We start from the raw sequence: 24,643 nt of genomic DNA, 5'->3' as shown, positions 1-24,643 counted from the left end.
AACCACGGACCTGGGAAAGTTCGTAAAAAGGGAAGCAAAATTCAATTAACAAATGTCTCACTTAACAACAGAAATTTGGAGCTCGAATGGGGTCGTAAGTTGAGGATTACCTATAGGCATAATACAAATGACTACATAATTGAATCAGCAAAAGATTAAAAAAAAAAAGCTCTTTACGTGGCTTCGGTTACACATCTCTTATTACCTTCCCTGCTGTTGAGGGCTCTATCCGTTACCAGTCATGAATTATGTACAATTTGGAACCCATGGCTAGAGCTTTCGTAGCCGATTAATAAAGGTGTTGATAGATTTAAGCGATTCCATTTCAAACAAGGCTGTCTGTGAATGCCTGAAGCATGAAACCCAGCAATGCGGGGCGGAGGTGTGTGTGTGTGATTGTGTTACCTATTCCCCAGGCTACACCCCACCCCAAAAGATATACTGTATACACCTCTCACCTTACCTGCCTTGCCTCACCTTATCCTTCAAGCCAAACAGCCAGTATGAGAAGCACGCTGAATATTGTGTAAGCCTGTGATGGCAAACCTATGGTACGCATGCCAGAGGTGGCACACATAGCCTTTTCTGTGGGCATGCACGCCGTCACCAGCTGGTTTTTGAGGGAGTTAGAGCGCTGGAAAATGGCCCAAAAAAACAGCCAACACTGGCCATAAAATAGGCTGTTGTGGGGCCGTTTTCTGGGCCATTTTAGACAATTTGGGAGCCGTTTTTTGAGCTGTTTTCCTGGCTGTTTTGGGGCCCAAAATGGCCTGAAAAAGGCCCAGAAAAAGGCTTGAAAACTGCCAAAAAACAGGCATGCACACACCGGCCAGCTGATCTTCAGGTTTCTGGTGTTCCAGAAGACCAGCTGGCCGATGCACATGCCAGAAACCCAAAGGCCAGCTGGCTGGTGCATGTGCCAGAAACCCAAAGACCACGTGGCCAGTGCATGTGCCAGAAACCCAAAGACCAGCTGGCCGATGCATGTGCCAGAAACCCAAAGACCAGCTGGTCAGCGCACGTGCCAGAAACCCAAAGTCCAGCTGGCTGGTGCATGTGTGCATTGGCCAGCTGGTCTTCAGGTTTCCAGCACTCTGGTGCGCACACATTGCACGTGCGTTCCGGTTTGGGCACTTGGTGCCGAAAATGTTCGCCATTTCGCCATCATTGGTGTAAGCTGTTAGCATACTCAACAAAAGGCACACAACTATGGAGTTCTCACTGTATCTTTTCATTCCCTGTTTCAAGGAATCTCATTGACAATCATGAGACGGCAGAATGAGAAAATGGGGGGAAACTTTTTTAACAAACGTTTCACGTCACAACATGAATGTTGGGCTCAATTTTGGTCATAAGTCAAAGACTAACTGTATTTGGGTATTTCCTATACTGGTAGTCCTCAACGTATAACCACAATTGAGCCCAACATTAATGTTGTGAAGCTACTGGTCAGAGGTGAAGAACGTTAAGATGCAGGACTCAGTAGTTGGAGAACCAGAGATTTCTCACTGAAAGCAAACACAGGCAGTCCTCGACTTACAACAGTTCACTTAGTGACTGTTCAGTTACGTCACCGAAAAGAGTGCCTTAGGACCGTTTTTCACACGTACGACCATTGCAGCATCCAAAATTCAGATGCTTGGTGACTGACTCATGTTTATGACGGTTGCAGTGTCTCAGGGTCCCTCTTCTGCGACCTTCTGACAAGCAAGCTCCAGGGAGAAACCAGGTTCACTTAACAACCATGTCATTAATTTACCAACTGCGGTGATTCACTTAACAACTGTGGCAAGAAAAATCGTAAAATGGGGCACAGCTCACTAAACAAATGTTTCACTTAACAATGTAAAATTTGGGCTCAATTGAAGACTACCTGTATTACATTCTATAGTTGTATACTAGTCATAAACTAGTATATTTTGGGCTCGATTGTGATTGAGGACTACCAGTATAAGAAATACCCAAATACAGGTAGACCTCGACTTATGATCACAATTGAGTCCAACATTTCTATTGTTAAGTGAAACATTTGTTAAAGGACTTTTCCACGTTCATTTCACTACTGGATTACTAATTTATCACCTGCGGTGATTAAGAACCGTGGCAAGAAAGGTGGTAAAATGGGGCAAAACTCACTTAACAAATATCTCACTTAACAACAGAAATTGTGGGCTCCATTGTGGTCATAAGTCCAGGACTACCTGTATAGACATGACAAATCATTTGGCACAGGTTAATAAGGCTCAGTTTCTGCGGGAAAAAAGCATAGCCACCTAACCAAAAGTAAAGGAAATAATAATAATAAAAAAAACCTCCACTCTTAAAATGTAGCTCAGGTTTGTAAGCTCTCCTAAGTGACTTCTGAATCAGAAAGCCGGAAACGGCCTACCATTCATATGACAGGTTTCCCAATTTTGCTTTATGGGATGCAGGCTGCTATCAAACAGCACTTTTGCAAGATTGATAGCTGTGTAGAGTTTAGCGGGACAAAGTTTACCACAATTCCAATGCAAATAATTTCTTTTTTAAAGTCTCAGTATAGCACAAACCAGTGGTGGGTGCCTACCAGTTTGGACCGGTTCAGCTGAACTGGTAGTGATTTGGTGGCCTGGGTCACTGGAACCAGCAGCGATCCAGGCCTGCCATGCCCCAGAATCGGTTTCCCGGTTCTCCCACCGCCGGTATATTTCTGCGTACGCACAGAACAGTTTTCAGTAAACTGCGCATGTGCAGCAATGTATGTTGGGCGCGCACACGACCGAAGTGAGCAGTGCGCATGCAAAATGCCCTCTCTCAACGAACTGGTAGTAAACTGGCTAGAAACCCACCACTGGCGCAAATGCTGACAGGACAAAATGGCACCCTTCTGCCCCATTGCCATCTAAGATTTGTGAAGTCTGGGCCAAATATACCTACTTACAGTATTAATGCCACTAGAGAATTGTCAGCCTCTGTTTCGCTGTTTGCTTTTGGCTGCCATTGAAACAAGGAGGGGGAGGGGCTGGTATTTGGGAGGGGAAGCTTTAGTACAGGAGAGATTGTAAAGTGCGAGTTTTGGTCTCACCATTACTGTAGCATGCTGGAGATTAGCGCTTGGTGTCGATCAAGGCCAACCGTCCACATACCTACCTGATGATGCTCCTTGAAGATGGGACTCACATGACACCTACAGGATTTACAGATTGGACAGTGGGATGAGGGTTACCAGGGGGAGGGGGTCACATATTGATATGCATGATTTTGCGCGCTTTTGCCTCAGATCTTGCTTTGCTTAGCTGCTATCTTTTCATAACCAATAAAAGTACTCTTAATTCTGAAAAATGGAGTTAAGTGGTTTCCTTCTTGGTTACTGAGGGAGGCCGGCTTGACAGTAAAATGTTCCTCTTAATGAATGCATTTAAGCTAAAAAGTGGATTTGATGTGATTAAAAAAATAAAGACGACTTTCCTGAATTTGATTTGGCCGTTTTACCACAGGGAGTAGGAACGCTCCTGAACTCAGACAGAATGTAAATTCACCTACCATTCGGAAATCTTCTTCAAACTTGTAGGCTCCACCTCCAGTGGCACAAAGCGTGGTATGCAAGCTTGAAAAGTTTTTTTCGCTGCCCATCTGTATAAACCTGTGCATAGCACAGCTCGGGAAACGGATGAAATGGAGATTCCCTTTACGTCCGCACATAGTCAAGTTTTTCAGTTCCAGGTGGACATCTCGGATCCCTGTTTTACCGTAGGCTGTGTTGGAAGTTAGATACTTCCTGATGCTTTTGAGGTTTTCCACTTCTTCCTGCTCTTCTTCAGCAGTAATGTCTTTTGGTTCAAAGTATACCAGTTTAACAAGGGTCCCACCAATGTCCATGCCAAACCATGGGAATGCTAGAGGAAGGAAGGGAATAAAGGTTACTGCAGGAACGCTTTAAACAATAGTTATAGATATTAACTGTAATAGTTATGTTTCCCCGAAAATAAGACAGGGTCTTATTTTCTTTTGACACCCCCCCCCCCCCGAAAAAAGCGCTTTGCCTTATTTTCAGGGAGGTCTTATTATTTCTGAGGTGCAAGAAACAGCGAGTGTGGTCACCTCATGGCTGCTACTGTGTTGCAATATTTTCGGGGAGGGCTTATTTTCAGGGGAGGGCTTATTTTAGCCCATGCGCTCAAAAGCCCAATTGAGCTTATTATCCGGGGAGGTCTTATTTTCAGGGAAACAGGGTAGACCTTTATTATACCACCAAATTATTGCCAAAAGATATAGTTACTAAGATGGCCTAGACCAGCAGCCCAGATCCTTTTGGGCACCTGGGATTGGTTCCATGGAGAGAGGTTTTTCTGAGGAGGCAGGATTTCACGTGCTGCCTACATCCTGTGGCTGGGACTTTGCTTGTTTGCGCAGATGGATTTCTGGCATGCTGTGGACCGGTTAATGGACTGGGGTTTGGGGACCCCTGGCCTAGACCAAACTTCCCCAACCAAGTATTCTCTACATCAGGGGTCCCCAAACCCCAGGCAGCAGCCAGGTGCCATGCCATAGCCTGTTCAGAACTGAGCCATTGGGGCGTGTGCGCATGTAACCATCCCCTCTCCCTTCCCACCACCACTGCCCCTGCTGGTCAGCCAAGCCAGAAAGGTTGGAGCCTGTTAGATTGTTATCATCTAGATAATGCTTCCAAAGGACTGGAAATTATGGAATTTCAAATGCATATCTGGAAAGCCTATTCCATCTTTTAACAGCAACAACAGTGATAACAGTGTTATCAGCCAAGTCAAATGATTAACTGTGCATATTGAATCAGCCTATGATATGCATATTTAGCACAGAGACTCATTCAACTGTTTATAAAGTAATTCAGTGTATATGTTCAGCCAGAAATCATTCTCTTGACCTCAAGGTACCCTATTTTATCTCCTTCCGATGCCTGCCTGAAAGGGTTTTCCCCCCTTTTTTTCTTTTATATTACTGTGACAACTTGCTTTTTCCCACCACATTTTCAGCAACAATATCAGCAAAGTTCAGAATTCTCTTTTCTAAACTTTAATTAAAGGCTCCTTCCCAAAGACTCCTTGAAAAAGGAATCTCTCCTTTTGTTTTATTATATTAAAATATAATGCAATGACCATCAACAACCAAAATACAAATTAATATTGGATTTACTGTTTGAAAAAACAAGTGTCCATGAGCATTATGATAACTTCTTTTTGGTAATTAAATAATTCTTTGAATCTTGAAATTAACAAAAACAACAACCTAATGGAATTTCGCCATAGAGAAGATTCTTGCTTGATGCTACAGGCAAGAAAGCATCTAGATATGCCTGTTTTGGAATATAGCCCATTCATTATTCAACTTTTAAAGATGCCAGGGCTCAAGGAGTACCACATTGCTTCAATTAAATCTACTTTTGTTGAAATGATCAATGCAAATATAAAATAACATATTTATCCCAAAGCTTATTGCTAACTTCCTGCAAATATTGACACAGCAACAATATGCCAATTATTCTGTTTTGTTTTTGTTAAATTACTGAAGCATGATTACAAAGGAAAAAGAAAGGAAAGGAACAAGATAGCCACACTTCTGTGATCTCTTTCCTAGTCTCTGTCCATTAGGAAACAACAGCCCCAAAATAGTCCCTGTTCTAGTTTTGGCATCCCCAATACAACTGTTGAAGGGGGATGCAGTAACGGTTCCACATTCAATCACATGGAAATATCTGCCTCTTATCAAAATATTTTTGCATTAGTATTGTACATTCCACTTACACAATAACTATATATAATTAGTGCCAAAGTACAGTAACTTAAAGTCAGTGCTATAACTAGGAGGCCAAAAAACCATCTATCCATAATCACACATCCCATAGGATTTATAAAACTCCAATTGCAATTTTATGTGCATTCACCAGGAGGCATACCACACTGAATACAAGGCAGTTTATTTTATATAGTCCTATGATCGCCCAAGATCACCGCAGATGGGGACTGCAGCCAAGAAATTAACTTGCTCCTGGGGAAGGAAAGCTATGGCAAATCTGGACAGCATACTAAAAAGCAGAGACATCACCCTGCGTATAGTCAAGGCTATGGTTTCCCCAGTTGCGATGTATGGCTGTGAAAGTTTGGACCATACGAAAGGCTGAGCGCCAAAGAATGGAGGCCTTTGAACTATGGTGCTGGAGAAGACTCCTGCGAGTCCCTTGGACTGCAAGACGATCTAACCAGTCAGTCCTAGAGGAGATCAACCCTGACTGCTCTTTATTTTTTTTTTTTTTTTTTTTTTTATAATAAAATTTTATTGGTTTTTCAAGATTTATAGGGAAAAGGGTAAATGGACAGGTATACAAATTTTGGCAGTTGCAAAGTGTGTGAGGCCCCCCTCCCTCCATACCCATAGTATACATTTAATATAATGCATTAGTATATAATTGATTACAGTCAGCATATTAGTTCTATTATTAAATTCAATCAAATTAAACATTACAGTATAAAATCCAAATATAATTCCATTTTCACTTTCGGTCAGTTTATAATAATATGATTTTCTTGTTTATTTTTGTGATCTGAGTCTTCTTGCTATTGCCCCATCTCCCTCCACTGGCAGAGCTCTGGCCCCTCCCGTGTCCTGCGTGTCCGTTGTGGTATCTGGTGGTTTCTCTAGGAATGTTTTATTTTTTTCCATAAAGGCCTGCGCCTCTATGGGTGAATTAATTCTAATTCTTGTCTCCTCCCAGAATATCAGCATACCTTCAGGCATCAACCATCTAAACCACACCCCTTTCTGGTATAATTTATTCGCTAATTGCGAATAATTTTTTCTTTTTTCTCTAATCTTCTTAGGGATCTGCTTCAGAATGGTTATCTCCATATCATGATATATCAATGCTTGCCCCCTTTGTACACCCAGAATTTCATCTCTTGTGCTTTTTCTAAGAAATTTAATATGAACCTCCCTGGGTACATTGTGTGTTCTAGCGTAAGCTGAATTCACTCTATAAACCAGATCTATATCCCACCCCATCTGTTGTTTTTCTTTGTGTGTGTAGTCAGCCAGAATGTTTGTCATGATGTCCCTTATATTTTCCCCATCTTCTTCTATAACATTTTGAAATCTAAGATAATAGGACATTCTCTCAAATTCTAATTTCATCTGTTGGATGTCAAGATCTTTGTTCCCTTTCTGCACAGCTTCCACCCCCCCCCTCACCTCCTCCACCCCCCCTTCCACAAGATCCAGTCTCTGTGAGTTCTTATAAATTTGGGCTTGATTTTCTTTAATTTCATCTTTCATTTCCCTTAGCTGTTTCTTGATTTCCTCCTGGCCCTGTAAAATTTGTTGAAGCATTTGTTGAAAGTCCATCTCTATAGTCTTAGGTTGCATCAGTTCTGTTATCTTGGACTGTGTGGCTGGACTGGATGTTACAGATGTTGGAGCAGATGTGGCAAAGCCAGATTTCCCAGGAGGTGGTCTTTTGGATGCCATCCTTTATAACATTAGAAGTTCAGTCCATATATAAGATAAACAGTTAGAAAAGAAGGGTAGCCAGGTGAGGTCCGGGAGCAGAAGAACCAGGCAGAAGAGAATCTCTCTAATAAGTCTGGCAATAGATGAAAGGTTTCCCCTAGAAAGTTCAAAAAGACCAATCCACAAGAGATTCCTCTGGGAGACACGGAGACAAAGACCGGAAGCCTGAATTTTAAAGGTGGAGTCAGGTTTCACAGTTCATAAAGACAACGGAAGTGTGCCATCTTGCCCTGCCAGTTTTGGGCACAGAGGCATATCAAAGTTTTAAAAAGTTCCAAAGGTCCTCAAATCTCAGTAAATAGTGAAATTAAATTGCAAAGAAAATCATCCAACCTGGGTGAGGCTTCATTCGTTGGCTCTCCCCCCTCCTCCTTCCCCGGGGGCTGAGAGCAAGATTATTCCTCGCCGCTTATCCAAGGGGGGGGGAAACCCCCCTCCCTCCAGCCGCGCCTCCAAAATACTCCGAAAGTTATTTAAAGAAAGCTAACTAGTTCTTTGTGCAAAATAGGGCATGAAGAGAGAAGCAGCCTCACCGCACCGCAGCTGCTTCCTTCACTTGCTTCATTCTCCCGACGGCTTTAGCGAGGCGCGAAGCGCAGAAACGCGAGGCGCCCTCCGATCTAGCTCCCCGGTGCCTTGGGCGCGCGAGAGACCTCCCGCCGGCCGCCGCCGATGCAGGAGCTCCCCGCGATGCCGCCCCTCCGGCAGGACCCCTCTGAGGGGTGTCCTGTGCCCCCCAAGGAGTGGGGAAGCCCACCGGAGAGCCGGAGCGGGCAAAGAGCTGCCCGTCGCCGCTGCCGCCGGAACCGGAACTCCAACCCTGACTGCTCTTTAGAAGACCAGATTCTGAAGATGAAACTCAAATACTTTGGCCACCTAAGGAGAAGGAAGGACTCACTGGAGAAGAGCCTAATGCTGGGAAACATTGAGGGCAAAAGAAGAAGGGGACGACAGAAAATGAGGTTCCTGGATGGAGTCACTGAAGCAGTCGGCGTGAGCTTAAATGAGCTCCAGAGAGAGGATGGTAAAGGACAGGAAGGCCTGGAGGAACGTTGGGGTCGCAACAAGAACAACAACCAACAACGATCACCCAGTTGAAAAGATTCTGATTCCCACTAATCTCTATGCCATGTGCAGAAGAATGGCACATTGCAGCCACACTAGTATGCAATTGTTACATAAATGGGGAAAATGCAGGGTTTCCAATGACACCATGCTCCCAATGCCAGCTGAAATAGGAGAATGGGTGCAAGGTAGCACTTAAATCAGAATTGAGTAAAAAAGCAGCAAGGTATCCTTGGGCAATGAATTAGTCTTAATCTTCTCTTATGGGCACAAGTCCAAAGTTTGTGAATAATTTCAATAATTTTCCCACTTTTTGCACCGAATCAAAAAATAAAAACATTTTCCAACTCTTTTAATGACTGTGTTTCATGTTTAGTATTGTGTAGCTTTTTGTTTGTTGTCACTGTTCACTGTCCAGAGTCACTTCTGGCGAGATGGGCAGGCATATAAATTTGATTAAATGAATAAAAACTTGCACCATTGGTTTTAAACTTCCATTTAGGGAGAGTATATACGGTATGATCATCTAAGAATCTCCTGAATTTGTTCAGTCACTGTTTTTTATCAGGGCAACTTGGTCTACCCAATTATGGGACGGAGCACACTGCTTCCGCTTTTGCCTTTAAGCCCCAATTCAGGAGCCTTCGGAGGCAGTCATTTTCGTGGCAAATGATTTTTGTGTTAAATTTATATTTACCAACAAAGAAATAAAGAGTTTCGAATCCCAGAAGGGTATGGCTAGCTGACGAGAGCTAAATAGCTTGAAATAGATCTATACTAGACTGCCTTTATTTATTTGTCGGTAAATATAAATTTAACATAAAATTCAGTCACTAAGTTATTTCCAACTCTTCACGATCCCATGGACCATAGCACACCAGATCCCACCCACCCACCCACCCATCCTCCAATGTCTCCCTGAATCTGCACAAACTCATATCCACTACTGTGTTTCCCCGAAAATAAGCCCTCCCGAATAATAAGCCCATGCCCATATTTTGAGCACATGCGCTATAATAATCCCTCCCCCAAAAATAAGCCCTTCCCAAAAATATTGCAAGGCAGCAGCAGCCATGAGGTGACCACACTTGCCTCCTGTGCCTCAAAAATAATAAGACCTCCCTTAAAATAAGGCCAAGTGCTTATTTGGGGGGGGGATGTCAAAAGAAAATAAGACCCTGTCTTATTTTTGGGGAAACACAGTATGTTGATGACATCTCATCCTCTATTGTCCCCTTCTCCTTTAGCCTTCAATCTTTCCCAACAACAGGGACTTTTCTAACAAGTCCACTCTTCTCATTTGATGGCCAAAGTATTTGAGCTTCAGCTTAAGTATCTGCCCTTTCAAAGGACAGTCAGGGTTCATTTCCTTTAGGATTGATTGATTTAATCCCCTGAATGGACAGGGTTAAAGTCTAGCCTACTTTAAACCAAATGTTATTACATCCACTTCAGGCTACAGACAGTTGCAGATTTCAGCAGAAGGCTTCTTGCCCTTTGCCACACAAAACCATAGTTCAATATACCCTCTATCAACTGGATTTAGTCAACAAGAGATAGCAAAAGATGAACGAAAGCCCATTTAAGCCTTGCAGGAAACATCAGTTATTTACAGAATGAAGTATCGGAAATTTCAAAGTCTACAACAAAATTATTTGTACGAAAAAGGAAGTATATAAAGACTGGATTGTATCTTGGAATCTTGTATTTTGGAATCAGTTTAGATTGGTTTTCTACAAATAGATATAAACACATTCAAAATGACATGTTTTCTATACTGATAAAACATTAAAATACGTTTTCATATAAAAACTAAGGACTAGCTTCATGTCACAATACTACAACCATTGAATTTGTATAATTTTGCAAAATCCAGATTATTGATAGTGTACATGCTGGTCAATCTAGACTTGGCCCAAATTTTTATTAATAAGAGTTTCAATATGGCATAGTTGAAGTAACAAACATAGCTGTGAAAGGATCATTCTTGCTAATTTGGCAGGCCAAAATCTCCTAGGTTTTTCAGAACATTATCTTTTCTCTGTTCTGTTGATGCTTCCATAATAATTATCTTGATACAGTACATGCTAAAATCTACCTAACTGGAAACTAATCTAGAAGTCAAAATGGGCAAAAGAGGATTTAGTCTTCATGTCACTTAAGCTACTTCCTATAACAAAACTCTGAAACTTTTACAATAAAAGAAGCATTCATGTAATTATTTCTAATCATGCCTTTTTTAATGTGGACATTTTCTTGATCTTCTCACCACTTCAGAAGAAAAAAAAAATTAATTGTACACATTTTTCCTTCTCAACAACTATAGAGGCAAAATACCTTTTCCTCTGTTTGGAATTTCTGAGAAACAATGGTCTGAAGGACGTACTATATGTAACATCAAGGGGCTTACCTCTTAAATATTAAATAAAATTCCAAGGCCAGATGACAGGGGGAAATATCTTGATTAAATACTGCAAAAGTCAAACAGACCTTAGCAATACTGTATTACAGACCATTAAACCCATAGACTGAATTTTATTACAGTTTTATCCAAATCCTATTTGTTTATTATTTATTATTTATTTATTACTTGAACTTATTAGTCGCCCCCTCTCCCCACAGGGACTCGGGGCGACGTACAAAGGTATTATATAGCATATAGAGGAGGTAAGAATAAATAAATAAGTTACAATACTTAAAAAGTTAAAACCCCAGTGAAATTAACCCTTAAAAACTAAAATTACAATTAAAAATGCCCTGGGCTGGGGAGGTTGTAGAGTTATGCCAGGTCAGCTAGTCGAAACAGGTAGGTTTTCAGCTTCATACGGAAGGAGCGAAGGTCGGTTGTAGTTCTGATGTCTGGGGGGAGGTCATTCCAAAGGGTGGGGCCCACTACAGAGAAGGCCCTACTTCTGGGCGCTGCCCTCTGGCACTCTCTGGAGGACGGCACCCGGAGTAGTCCCTCTCTGTGTGAGTGGACGGGTCGCAGGGATGTATGGGGCAGGACGCGATCCCGCAGGTAACTAGGCCCTGTGCCATGGAGCGCTTTGAAGGTGGTAACCAGTACCTTGAAGCGCACCCGGTAGACCACAGGAAGCCAGTGCAGCTCGCGCAGGATAGGTGTTATATGGGAGAACCTCGATCTCCCCATAATTACCCGCGCGGCTGCATTCTGGACCAACTGCAGTCTCCGGGTGCACCTCAAGGGGAGCCCCATGTAGAGAGCATTACAGTAGTCCAGGCGAGACGTCACCAGCGCGTGAGTGACTGTACGCAAGGCCTCCCGGTCCAAAAGCTGTAGATCTCTCTAATTATATGCTTTTGTCATAACACATGCAAAAATCACAGTTGTCTGTTTCTAGAAGGTTAATTACGATTTCAAAATGCAGTCAAGCACAAATCCACTAGCTCACACAAAAGCAGTACATCCTTGCAACAGTTTTTCATCAAAATGAAGAAGTGCAATATATTTGTCATCTACTTTGTAAGATTTCATCACATTGAAGAAACTTGAAATGTCATGTAAGGGCACATCAGAGATCTCATTTGTTGAAAGTCAAGAACTGGAATGGTTACCTCTAAGACAGGGATGTCAAACCCGATTTCATTGAGGGCCACATCAGGGTTGTGTTTGACTGGGGTTGGGGGGAGGTGGGCATAGCCAGCTCGATGTCATTCATGTCAGGGACACCTGTGGTGGCGCAGGCGGGGCTGGGGGGAATCTTCCTGCAACTGGGGTCCTCCCAAGCTCTGTTTCAACTGGCAGAGACACCGTGAGGGGGTCCTTTGCAGAAAATCAACTGAATGTCCTGTCTCCGTATTAGACCAGGAGTACAAAACTTCAGTGATGTAATAATATCTGAAAGCCACATAAAAGGAGCATTCATAAGAAGCATGTAGCGTAGGAGTTACTTCTTGCTCATTCTGTTTTTAATCTGTTAAATCCTGTGGCTTTATGTAAAAAATCTACTACTTGGGGATGGAAATGCCTAATGGCTGCATAATGTCAGTACCTCACACAACCTCTGCACAGCGAATTATTACATTGGGATTTTCAAAATTCACCTTCAACTTAAAGGTAGTCCTTGAGTTAAGACCACAATTGAGTCTGCACGCTGGCCAGCTGACAAGGCAACGTGTGTGCCCTGACAAGTGGCTCCGCGTGCCACCAGTTCGCCATCACGGCCTTAGTGTATGACGTGCTCTGATTATGTAGCTTCTCTATCTTTTTTTTCCTAAATGAATTAGCACTCAGCAGAAGACACTCATTATTTTTATATTTTAAAGATTCATGCAGGATGGATGTGACATACTTGTAAATAGGAATGATGCTAGAATGTAATGGGGTTCATGGTATTAATAGCAGAAAGGGGGAAAAAATCATTTAAACCAAGCCAAGTTTCCATCATTGCAACTTTGCCTCATGATCCAATGTTTTTGTTTTTTAATCTAACAGGTTCCGTGGACTAAAAATTTGAAAACCCCTGTTCTAGAAGGTAATGTCCTGTGCTCTTTTCTTTTCTAGTCAATAGAATCTTTTTACATAATTAGGTACAGTGGTGCTTAAAAGTTTGTAAACCCTTTTGAATGTTCAGCATTTCTTCACAAATAAGGCCTAAAACCTGATCTGTCTCCATACAAATGAACAAATAGAATGTTTTTCCCCCCACTTATTTGTTTCATTCAATGCTCTATCTAGTTTTACGATGTACCGGTATGTGAAGAACAGATCACATTTTAGCTCACATTTATGCAGAAATACTGAAAATTCAAAAGGCTTCACGAACTTTTAAGCACCACTATAAACTAGGGAGCCTGGCAAGCAGTGTGGAAGCTGCCGACAGATACCACCTCACCTAAGAAACTTTCTCAGAATATCCCAGAACAAATGGAGCATTTTAATAATGTTCCCTGTGCCGACATGGAAAAACTGGGTTTTATTTTGTAATTGGAAGAACACGCATTATGCTACAGGAAGAAATGTGTGTCTCTCTTTTCAGGAAATGCTAGAAGTAAAACAGAGTTTCCAACCCTTCTCTTAACACCCCCCCCCCCCCGGTCATTTGGTTAAGGCAAAATAAATTACTTGTCCTTTGCCCCTCCCAATCCCATAATGAAGCAGATTTTGTTATGCATGCTAACATCAGCATAAGCAAACACGCTTCATTATGTCAGTGTTGTGTTATGTACAACTTGAAACCAATCCAAATCAAAGGAATCTGAACCCAAGGAGAGGAAACCATATGAATGACCTACAGAGGGCAAACAAGCTGTAAAGGCCACATGAGGACAGCAGAGAAATTACGGTACACAAATGACAACTGCAGGACGGTATTGCAGTTACATTCATTGGTTCATTTTTTTGTGGACATGGCATTGCCACATTTGATAGCAGCATGTTAGCATACCCTGACCTATCAGTTCAGCAAACCTTTCCCTACACTGCCTGAGGACTGTGTACTTTGAAGTCAAAGAATTATGAAAATGTGGTTGATCAGTATTACAGTAGCCCTTGACTTCTGAACACAACTGAGCCCAAAACGACTGCTGCTAAGCGAGATAGTCGTTAAAGATAATTTTGCCCCATTTTATGACCTGTCTGGTCATAATTGTTAAGTGAAACGCTGCTGTTCTTAAATTAATAACACCATTGTTAAGTAAATCTGGCTTCCCAATTGACTTTTGCTTTTCAAAAGGTCACAAAAGGTGATCACATGATCCCAGGACACTGCAACCATCATAAATATGAGCCAGTTGTCAAGCATCCAAATTTTGATCACGTGGCCATGGAGGTCGTAAGTATGAAAACCAGCCACTTTTGTCAGTGCTGTTGTAACTTAAAACAGTCACTAAACAAATGGTTGTAAGTCAACCTGTACCTGTATTTCCATCATCAAAAGTTTTCCAGAGAATCAGAATACTGTTGTACTGGAGTTCACCTTTGCCTCCTTGTGTTTTATAGTTTTATGGTTCACAACAGCTAAAAAGCAAGAGGAGGCCTGTCTTTCTGGCATAAAACCAATATTCAAGAACACCACAGAGTTTTGGTTTGTCCAGCAAGGTGGAAAGGGTCCATTTCTGCATTCTTCTAAGTAGATGCTCAGAAACCAGGCCAAACAAAAAGATATTAAGGAATGCACCATCTTTCAAGATCTTGAGAAAGGTTGATTTCTGTAAGTTATAGAAAAGCAGGAGAAGATATAAATAACCAGTTCAATATTTAGTCCACCTTAAATCGAATGTACATGTAATCTAAAGGGAATGTAATGTAATCTAAAGGGACGTGGTGGCTCAGTGGCTAAGACACTGCGCTTGTCAATCAACCACTGAACCACGGCAGTTCGGCAGTTCGAATCCCTAGCGCCATGTAACAGAGTGAGCTCCCACTACTTGTCCCAGCTTCTGCCAACCTAGCAGTTCGAAAGCACATCAAAATTCAAGTAGAAAAATAGGGACCACCTTTGGTGGGAAGGTAACAGCGTTCTGTGCGCCGTCAGTGTTTAGTTATGGCAGGCATACAACCATGGAGATGTCTTCGGACCCGCTGGCTCTTCTGCTTAGAAATGGAGATGAGCACCGCCTCCTAGAGTTGGGAGCAATTAGCACATACAGGTGCAAGGGGAACCTTTACCTTACCTTTAAATCTATTTTCTACATTTTAGATCCAGTACATGACATAGATTGCTTCATGAAGTAATCCATTGCTCCTAAATTCTGCATGAACCAGATTACAATGATTCAGGTGTGCAGTAGATACTGCTTGGTGAGTACAAACAAATTGGCTGCAACCCAGCCAATTTACCTTGGGCAAAACACACAGATCCTTGGTAGGCAGCAAACAAAAATAGAGAAAGATGCTAGAGATTAATTTGGTATGCTGCACCAAGCAAAATATTCAACTGAAACCAAATTATCTAACTAGAAACTTAAATAGATGGAAACCTTCAAAGTCGGAGATCCATTTTAGGAGATAAAAGCAACTTTCTAGTTGTGCATCCACCCTTGCCCTCCTTGATTTCTCTGAACTATACTAGGGATCGGCAACCTTAAACAGTCAAAGAGCCACAGAGGTCCTAACCGGAAGCCCCCCGTGCAATTCTGGAGCCAACCGGAAGTCCGGTTTCCCCACCATAGAGTGTCCTCCTCGCACGGTGTCCTTTTCCCTCTACCTGCCCTAACTGAAAGCCCTATCAATTGTGGAACTGACCGTAAAACCTACCCCTTGCAATAGAGTCTCCTCCTGGTGTGCCGTGCTCCCACCCAACCAGAAGCTCCTCTCAAAACTGTTGCGCAGACCAGCAACAGGGGGCCACAGCAGAGGGATGAAAGAGCCATATACGACTCTAGAGCTGCGGGTTGCTGACCCCTGAACTATACCATCAGCTATGGCAGGGGTGTCAAACTCAAGGCTTAGATCTCGCCCCTGAACTTTACCATTAGCTATGGCAGTGGTGACAAACTCAAGGCTTAGATCTCGCCCATGGGACCGCCCTAGAAACTTGGGAACCTATTTTCGCTGGCAGAGCGCTCAGTCCACCATAGGCACCCCCGACATGCATGACATTGAGCTGGCCACGCTCACCCCAGCCCCAGCCCCAGCCCCCCGAGGTCAAACACAACCCTGATGTGGCCCTCAATGAAATTGAGTTTGATACCCCTGAGCTATGGTATCCTTTTGGATCAGCTCAAAATACTGGGAGTGAGTGGCATTGTGTGGTTACTTCACCTCATTTCTCCATGGTCAATTTTAGTTGGTAATGGTGGGAGGGGCAAGAGACCTTGTATTTGGCCCTACTGTGCGGGATGCTGCAGGGTTCAATGCTTTCTTCACTCTTACTCAGTATCTACATAAGGTCACTGGGTGAGTTCATTGGTTGCCATGGGATGAGGTGTCAAATATACATCTTTGAGCCTGGTAAATTAAACAAGACTGTGGACATTTTATCTCAGTGCCTGGAGGTTATGAGGGTCTAAATAAGGAATAATAGGCTTTAGCTGGCAAGATTGAGTGGCTTAGGAACTGGGGGCTTGCCCGTTTTAGTAGTAGGCCATCTTTAGTGCTTGGTGGAGTTGCACTGTCTCAAACAGACATACTACACAACCTGGAAGTCCTCCTGACTCCTGCATGAAGAACAAGTAGGGCTAATCTTTGCACAACTTCATATCTGGGCACCAGTTGTGCACATTCCTAGATTGGGGGCTTTTGCTAATGGTCACTCATGCCCTATTCACCTCTTAATTGGACTACTGTAATAGGGCTGCCCTTGAAGACTACTGGGAGCTTCAGCTAGTGCAAAATGCAGTAGCATGGGCAGTTTATGTGTGCTCCATTGGTTGCCCCTCTGCTTCTGGGTACTGGTTTTGAATTTCAAAGCTGTCCATGACATGGGGCTGAGTTATCTGAGGAATAAACTCTTCCAGATTACTCAACCCATCTAATCAGATGACGCAGAAGCCGCCAATCCCATCTATTGGGAACCTGGGGAGTCGCCGAAGGTGGGCCTTCTCTGTCTGTCATGTACCCATTTCATGGACCATTCTCTCCCCTGAAGTGAGATTGATTCCATCTTTGTTAGTTTTTTGGAAACCCTTAAAACCTGATTATGCCATCAAGCTGGGGGCTGTAGGGCACCAATTAAGTAATGAGTTAGCTCCATTGTTGTTAAGATCTGCTGTCCTCCTTTAGCCTTTGTGATTTTTTTAAAATAATAATAATTGTGCTTATATGTTAACTGCTTTAGAGTTTTGTAATACACCACCAAGAATTACTTTTTCATGAAATAGGCAGCCATGAAAACTTGAGAAATATATATATGTGTATGTCTGTCTCTGTTTGTCTGTCTGTTTCAGCATAACTCTGGGGCGCCTTGAGTAATTTCAACCAAACTTGGTACACAGATGACTTACTCTCTGGAAACAAATACTGTGGGGGTAAGACACCCCTAACACTCCTCAATGTGTGTGTTCTGTTAAGATACAGACTGTTGTGCCGTAAAATGGTTTCTACTGTACAGCGCAGTAGAGTTGCCATGGTAACAGCTTCACAGTACTCCAAAAGGGGGCTCCCTCTGGTAAGGGGGAAAATCCAATATTAGAAATTATGTTTGGTCTGGACATTTTCAATAAGGCTTTGATTATTTTTGAGGACAAATGGCACAAGGAAAATATTTGTAACTAATTTAATTGTCTCCGAAATCGGGGCTTTTCCTGTCTAATACAGGACTAGGATAAATAAATACCCAAGCAAGGCCGGGTTATCAGCTAGTAAATAAATAAATAAGTTCCATTCTAAAGAACCAAACATGGTATTATTCAACAAGGCACATAATAAAAAGGAATACCACAGGGTTCATAAGACCAATTCTAATTATACTGCAGTAATACCCAGATCTGAGCCAAGGAAAATGAACAAGATTATGATAACGCTGGACTTAGTATTTTTATTTCTCCTTTCTTCTTTCATGTCTAGCAGTCATGTAGCTATGTTCAGAACAAACCAGACGTTAGGCTACTCCAGTTCACCTTAACCTGATGTTCTCCTATTCATTTGTCTGACTCTTGGGAATAACAGAAAACCAAAAATCTGGGAATCCTTGTTGTAAGCAATTATTCACTATTCTGGTGAAATAGTCTTTAAAACAGCAAGTCATCTAAAGCCTGAAAGAAATTTCTCTCCCTTTGTTATTTATCATTTTTTTAAAGTGTCTCTTTTATGAAGAAATTAGTATTTCTGCTCCCAGTAAAATAAAGCAAAAGGTGCAATTGTTTCCTACTATTTTAACTGAATTTCAACACAATCCTGAATCATTACCCTAGGATTGAAACATAGCAACTTGGTTTTCTTTTGTTCAGAAGAATTAGTTGGAATGCACCAACCTTGTTACACAATATTAATAAAACTTCGAGCAGTGGGAGGAGAGGAAATTCAACACTACCATTGTTTTATCAGATATAAAACCTGTATTGGTGCAAGAGAATCCAGTTCTACACACTACACTATTCAAACAGGACAGCATAAAATTAATCATGTCACATGAAGATTCTAGCCGATTACATCTAAAACATTTTAGTACTATTAACTGACATAATGCAAAAATATGATGCTCAACTTCACTCTAGATTCTAGAGTCTAGAATATATTAGAAATCCAAATTGTGTATTATTAATACCAAGAAAATGATGGACTAAGACTCACTTCACACATTGGTATGATAATCCTGGATCTAACTGGTGTTGCATAAGACTGTTGGACAGAATTCATAGGAAGGCAATTATTGATTATGAAAAAAACAATCTAATACCTAGGCAAGAGTTTAGGAAGAAAGCTAGGCTAGACTAAAATATTTTCCCCAATGTCAAGTTTTCTGTCCTTAAAAATATCTTCTATTTAATCACAGGAGCATAATTGCATCTGAAATTATACAGCCCAGACACACATTTGCAATCTCTATCACAACAAGGTCTAAGTAAACAGAAGTAATCCAAAACATTACAAGGGTCATTTAACTTGATGGATGCTAACAGCTGAACTATATAGAGGAAAGTTCATTAATGGACAAGACAAGAGAATCTTTAACATTTTATGAGCCTACCTTTGGACAAGTCTAAGTGTTGCCAAAAACTGATGAACTACGTTTTATTAATGCTTTTATTCTTTATTCTTTTCAAAATACAGGTAAGAGTTTATTTTAATGTACCATGGCAAAAGGGAATTCTGATAGATGTCAATACTTGTGTTCAAAGCCAAAGCTGGAATTAATCTGAAGATGGTAGTTCTTCAATTAATTAACATGGCTTACAAGGATGTAACTGAGATCACAAACCTCTGATGCCAATTTCAGCACAAGTTTACTCCAGAGTACACGCTTATTTGTGTACTATAAATAATAATTAAATTTGGATATATGGAGGCAACACCAGAAAAACAGATGCCCAAAACTGCAACTAAATTTAATGAGCATTCTTCTAAAGTAAATTGCTGAAGTCTTGTGCTCAGTAACCACCACTAACTATTTTCATATAAAAGTTTAAAAGTGATTTTTTTGTTTAGTTGAGCAAAAAAAGTGCTCCCAATGCTGGCCTTTCAAAAAATGTCTTTGGAGGAAAGCATGATATATCCAGATCCAACATTATAGTGGAACAGATATGGTCAATTTGTAAGCATCAGTCATAAGCGCTTTGGTTCACAACATGAAACATGATGCTGAGTCTTGTTTGCCTTAGATTAGTGGTAGCATCCTCTTGTATATAGAGCGTAAAGCTTGAAGCGTAACACTCAGCAATGTAATTCATTGAAAATAAGGCTCTAAGGTGTGGGAGCTACTCTTCCTTTTTCCTCTCTGGGACACACATTTGACTGCAGATTGCTACAACAACAATTAATTTGCAACCATTCCCTAGAAAGCTATGGAAAGGGCACACTTTGATTGGAATTAAGAGGCTGGGCGTAATCACCTGGGAAATCATTTGTTTTCCATAACAATAACCTGGCCTACCCAACTATCAAGGCCATTTCAGTCCTGAAACCAGAAGCAAGCATTTCTTAACTTCTTTAGTATAAATCAGAGGACAATATTCCCTTCATTATCTGAAATTAACACTATCTCCACAACTGTTTACAGTTGTCTTGTTATTATTAGATTCGCACCCTGCTTTTCTGTTGTATAATTCAAAGTGGCATTCATAATGTTCCCAACCTCCTATTTTCAACGACACCAACCCTATGGGGTAAGGTGGGGTTAGCCAACATAGAATGACTGACCAAAGTCACCCAGCCAGCTTTCAGGCCTAAAGGAGGATTAGAACTCATAATCTCCTGGTTTCTAGTCCAGCTATTCCACCAAACTAGCTCCCTGTTAGATGCTTACTATGGTATTGCCAAATAAAACCTGAAGAGACTTTTACATTATGTAAACGGGACAAGTATTGCTTCTTGACTTAAAAAACAAATGATAGCAACCATCTTTTGTATAATGCAAACAAAGTTGGAGTTCCAAGTACAGGTTTCAGGTCCTCTCTTTATTAAGCAACAATCACAAATTACTGCATGCAATTTGTAAAGCACACTTTCACATACAAAACTAATAAGCACCTTTTAACACTGACCTCTAAATAATCCTGCCAAACCAGAATAACCAGATTATTCAGTATTGTGTTTTACACAGGCTTCTTCAGTGAAAATTTCTTATTTTGTTACTCAATGTAAACAGTCCAAAACTTCTAGGAATCTCAGTTTAGATGTTTTATCACACCTTTTCCTTACTCTGCCTCATTCAATTTATTCTCCTTAGAAAATTTGAATTTAAATCCCTGTTTTTCCTAATTAAAGCTCTGACTGTGGAGCTTTCAAGCCATTCTTTGTAAAATATTCTTCACAAACTTTTACCTGTCTTCTTGTAGATCAGATTTAATATCATTAAGCAAGCATTATTTGTTGATAATAGAACAAAGATGAAGACTGCATGATACTAATATTCTTAAGTACAGGATTTAAAGGTAACATCACCAGCAACTGTACAAGCTAAAATCAGAATAACAGAACACTGGAAGGGACCTTGGAGATCTTCTAGTCCAACCCCCTGCTCAAGCAGGAAATCCAATACCAGTTTACATAAATGGTTGGCCAATCTCTTCTTAAAACTCTCCAGTATTGGAGCATATCAGAAAGGCTCTTTTTAACTTTGATGCCTAATGGCAACAAAGATTTGAGAACTGAAGGTAAGAGCCACAAATATTAAGGTTTTTAACATTATGCATATTAAGGTCCCAAAAATAAAGTAACTGTAGACTGTCAGTGTTTGAACAGTTGAAAAACAAGCGAATAGTGCAAACAACTATTATGGATGAGCATAAAAATTAGAATATAACAAAAAACATTAGTTAGTACTGAAATGACTAATTAAATTGATACAGAATAAAGAATTGTTCTGAATTGCATCCTTTTTTTGTTCATATTTACATTGCTACATTTTTCCAAAGAAAACTCACTCCAAGATGAACATGTTTAAACTCTTGCATTACTTTTTTAAAAATGTTATATAAGGCTAGAGCTCTGTTAATTTCAGTGGGGTTCTGTCATGTGCAGAAGTAATCATCACAGATGGGATTCCACAATATTAACTGACGAAAAAAATCAATTAAAAAAATCAAAATCAACAACCATATGCAATCATTTGTGAACTAGATTTACATCAAGTTTCTATGATCTGCCACATTGTAGACATTTCTAATAAATGTAAAGTGTTTCCTAGAAACACTTCTGATGGAAATAAACATCTTCATGTATGCATCATTTTAATAAGTACTTTACTTTCTTTAACCTTTTCCTATTTTATCAGCTTCCGTCTGTTGTCTTAAAATAAAACAAACAACTTCTTACATTGTAAAAGTCCCAATCTATCAGAGAATATAATAGGAAAATAACCCTCCAAATATTTCAATGAAACAATGAGTGAACATGTTTTTGGCTCATCTAGTTTAGGAAAAATGGTTTATCTTTCTCAAAATCCAACCAAAAAAAGCCATCAAAACTTTAGGATATTTTGCTGCTCAGTGGGATTATATCTAAATAGACTGATTCAAGGGTCACATTGAATAAAATAGGGTCTGACTTCCAAGTAAGTTAAGAATCGAATCAAGTTGTGAATGTCATTGTTTTAGCAGCATGCACAGAATGCCTTTTTAAAATCTACTTATAAACTCAACACTGTATTTCTAATTATTATTTTTGAGCACTAAGTTAAACTGCTCTAAACATTGAAGAATCTGCTACATCCACACACATTACTCCAAAACACATGCTAGTGAGACTGATCTTTGAGAAATATATTGAATTTCATAGAATTGAACAGGTAGGAGAATTTTTATTCAAACCCAGTAGTATTCAGATAGCATCCTGCTATCCCTACTACCTAGTCAAACTCTCCCTCGTTCCTTCAGAAGTTAGAAGTTATTAGAAGTCTAATAAACTAACTTCATAAAGATGCCACCAACGGCAGAGAAAACTCCATGCTGATTATGAAATCAAGGGTAGCCTTACCGCAAGTTTCGTCTACTTACAGTGTTTCTTGTCAATGATTAGCCTCATTTTTGAGTTACTTAAAAGGAACAGTTGGCTTGAAGCAGGCAATCCAAGTCAGTCTGACTTTTTTACATCCCCAAAACTGGCAAAGCGCTTTATCAAGGGCATATTTATACAACCCATCCACACTGGGGGGAAAAAAACACCTCTCATTTTAGCGCTCTGGACAGAACAAGAGGGAGACACGAGACCAGCCCACATCTTCCCAGCCTCCTCATTGGTCAAGGCCGGGACCGGCCTACGTGGGATCAGTGGGTGTGCACCAGGAGAACGCGCCCCTATTGGCCAAGCCCGAGACGGTATTTAATGAACTGATGTTTGGGCGGCGGAACAAGAAGCAGGCCGTCTCAAGTCAGAAACGCCGGAGCCGCTCCTGGGGAGGCGAAAGCGCGATCAAATCCTGAACCCAGAAACCGCATCACGGGCAAAAATTTATATATTTATATTAAATATAAATATATATCTCAACGGCTCGCAAAGAAGATTGGGTTTTTTTTTTGGGGGGGGGGTCTTCGAAATAACATTCGCGTTTGCAGCGAGCGACGCAATGAACTCCGCCAAGCCCTCTCTTGCCTCTTCCATCACATGAATGCGCTTTGGAAACATTCCGACGGCACACAAGACACGTGAGCCGGGGCAAAGCTGCCCGGCCGGTCTCATTCACAGATTTTAAGTTTCTCCCCCCCCCCCCCCGGCCGTTAAGGAAACAGCCGCGCCACGCCAACCGAGACCGGTCTGGGGGGAAGGAAACCGCCCGGTGCAACACTTCGCTTCCCAAGGGTCCTTTTTTTTTTTTTGCACGCGGGTTCCTTCCTCCCCAATGCGTTGCAATGCCATGCCAGGCGCCCTTCCGAATCGGAACCTCCCGCAGCCTTCGCTTACGCGGCCTGTTCTTTCTGCCCGAATCCATCCTCCGGCGCGCCCTGCTTTTTTTCGTCGGCGAGTCGTGGCTGGAGAGCGGCAGCTCCGGACGAAAATGCAGCGGGTGGGAAGCCTCGCCATGGCCGGCCGGAACGTGGAAGCCGTTGTGCAGCGGCAGCCCATTGTGCAGCGAGCAGGTGGAGGCAGCCGCTGCCGCCGCCGCCGCTGCCGCCGAAGAGACGCCGGCTTGGCCTCGCAGTCTCTCCCCCATGGCGCCGGCAACAGCTGCAGCCGCCACCCCGAGACCGCCGCCCCGTCCTTTGTCTCGCCCTTCTCCCCGCCGCGGAGCAGGCGAAGGGCAGCGTCCCAAGGCGCCCACCGTGCTGGCTCTCCCGGGACGATGACTCTGCCGCCGCCTTCCCCAGGCAGCGCCAAGCGCAGGCGTCCTGCCCACCGCAGGAGGAGGAGGAAGGAAAGAGGGGCGAAGGATTGCTGGGAAGGGGGGCGGGAGCAGCGCCGCAGAGCGCTCGGCTCCTTCTCGAATTTGGGGCGGGAGCTGCCCTCGTCGTCCCGCACGGGCCCTGAGGAGGATAGACAGCGCTTCTTTCTGGGGAGGAAAGAGAAGGAGCCGGGCTCTCTCGCGAAAGCCACCGACCCAGGAGCTTCGGGGAAGCCAGCCTGGTTAAAGCTCCGTGTCTTTGCCCAAAGGTGTCCCCCCCCCCCCAGGCAACTGGACTTTCTTGGTTTTTTCGTTTGAAGATGTTTCGCTTCTCATCCGGGACGCTTCTTCAGCTCTGACAGGATTCCCCTTCATTCCTCACCATCCTGCCAGAGCTGAAGAAGCGTCTCGGATGAGAAGTGAAACGCCTTCAAAAGGAAAGAAAACCCAAGAAAGTCCAGTTCCCACCTGAAAAATGCAAGGAATATAAATCCTTCCATTCCCCACCATCCAGTCAGAGCTGAAGAAGATTTGAGACAACCATGACCTGGATGAGTGAGAATTTCTACAGGCATTTAGCTGTACAATATGGGATGAACACCCTCGGAATGATGTGGGAGTAGGAATGGATTTCCAGAGGAAAAAACCCTCAGACTACAGGAACCAGGAGCACCAGTCAG

General features: G+C 42.1%; 1 protein-coding gene across 2 annotated transcripts in view; it reads right to left on the bottom strand.

Annotated features, from left to right (window-relative positions):
- Window positions 1–23,980, bottom strand: part of PANK1 (pantothenate kinase 1) — a 43,413-nt gene extending 19,433 nt beyond the window's left edge. The window contains exons 1-2 of one of the 2 annotated variants that reach the window (XM_081956479.1): window positions 23,546–23,980; window positions 3,523–3,875 (exon numbers count right to left, since the gene is read on the bottom strand). In XM_081956479.1, the coding sequence (XP_081812605.1) occupies window positions 3,523–3,875; window positions 23,546–23,795 (603 nt within the window). In that variant the 5' untranslated portion in view covers window positions 23,796–23,980. Of the gene's footprint in view, window positions 1–3,522; window positions 3,876–22,641; window positions 22,802–23,545 lie in introns of those variants that run through there. The other variant, XM_081956480.1, reaches the window with a different exon arrangement.
- Window positions 23,981–24,643: the final 663 nt, after the last annotated feature.

The sequence above is a fragment of the Natrix helvetica genome, assembly GCF_964273705.1.
Source record: "Natrix helvetica genome assembly, chromosome: 5".
NCBI lineage: Eukaryota > Metazoa > Chordata > Lepidosauria > Squamata > Natricidae > Natrix > Natrix helvetica.
The sequence above is the reverse complement of the archived record's forward strand: the minus strand, read 5'-3'. Positions and strand labels throughout refer to the sequence as shown.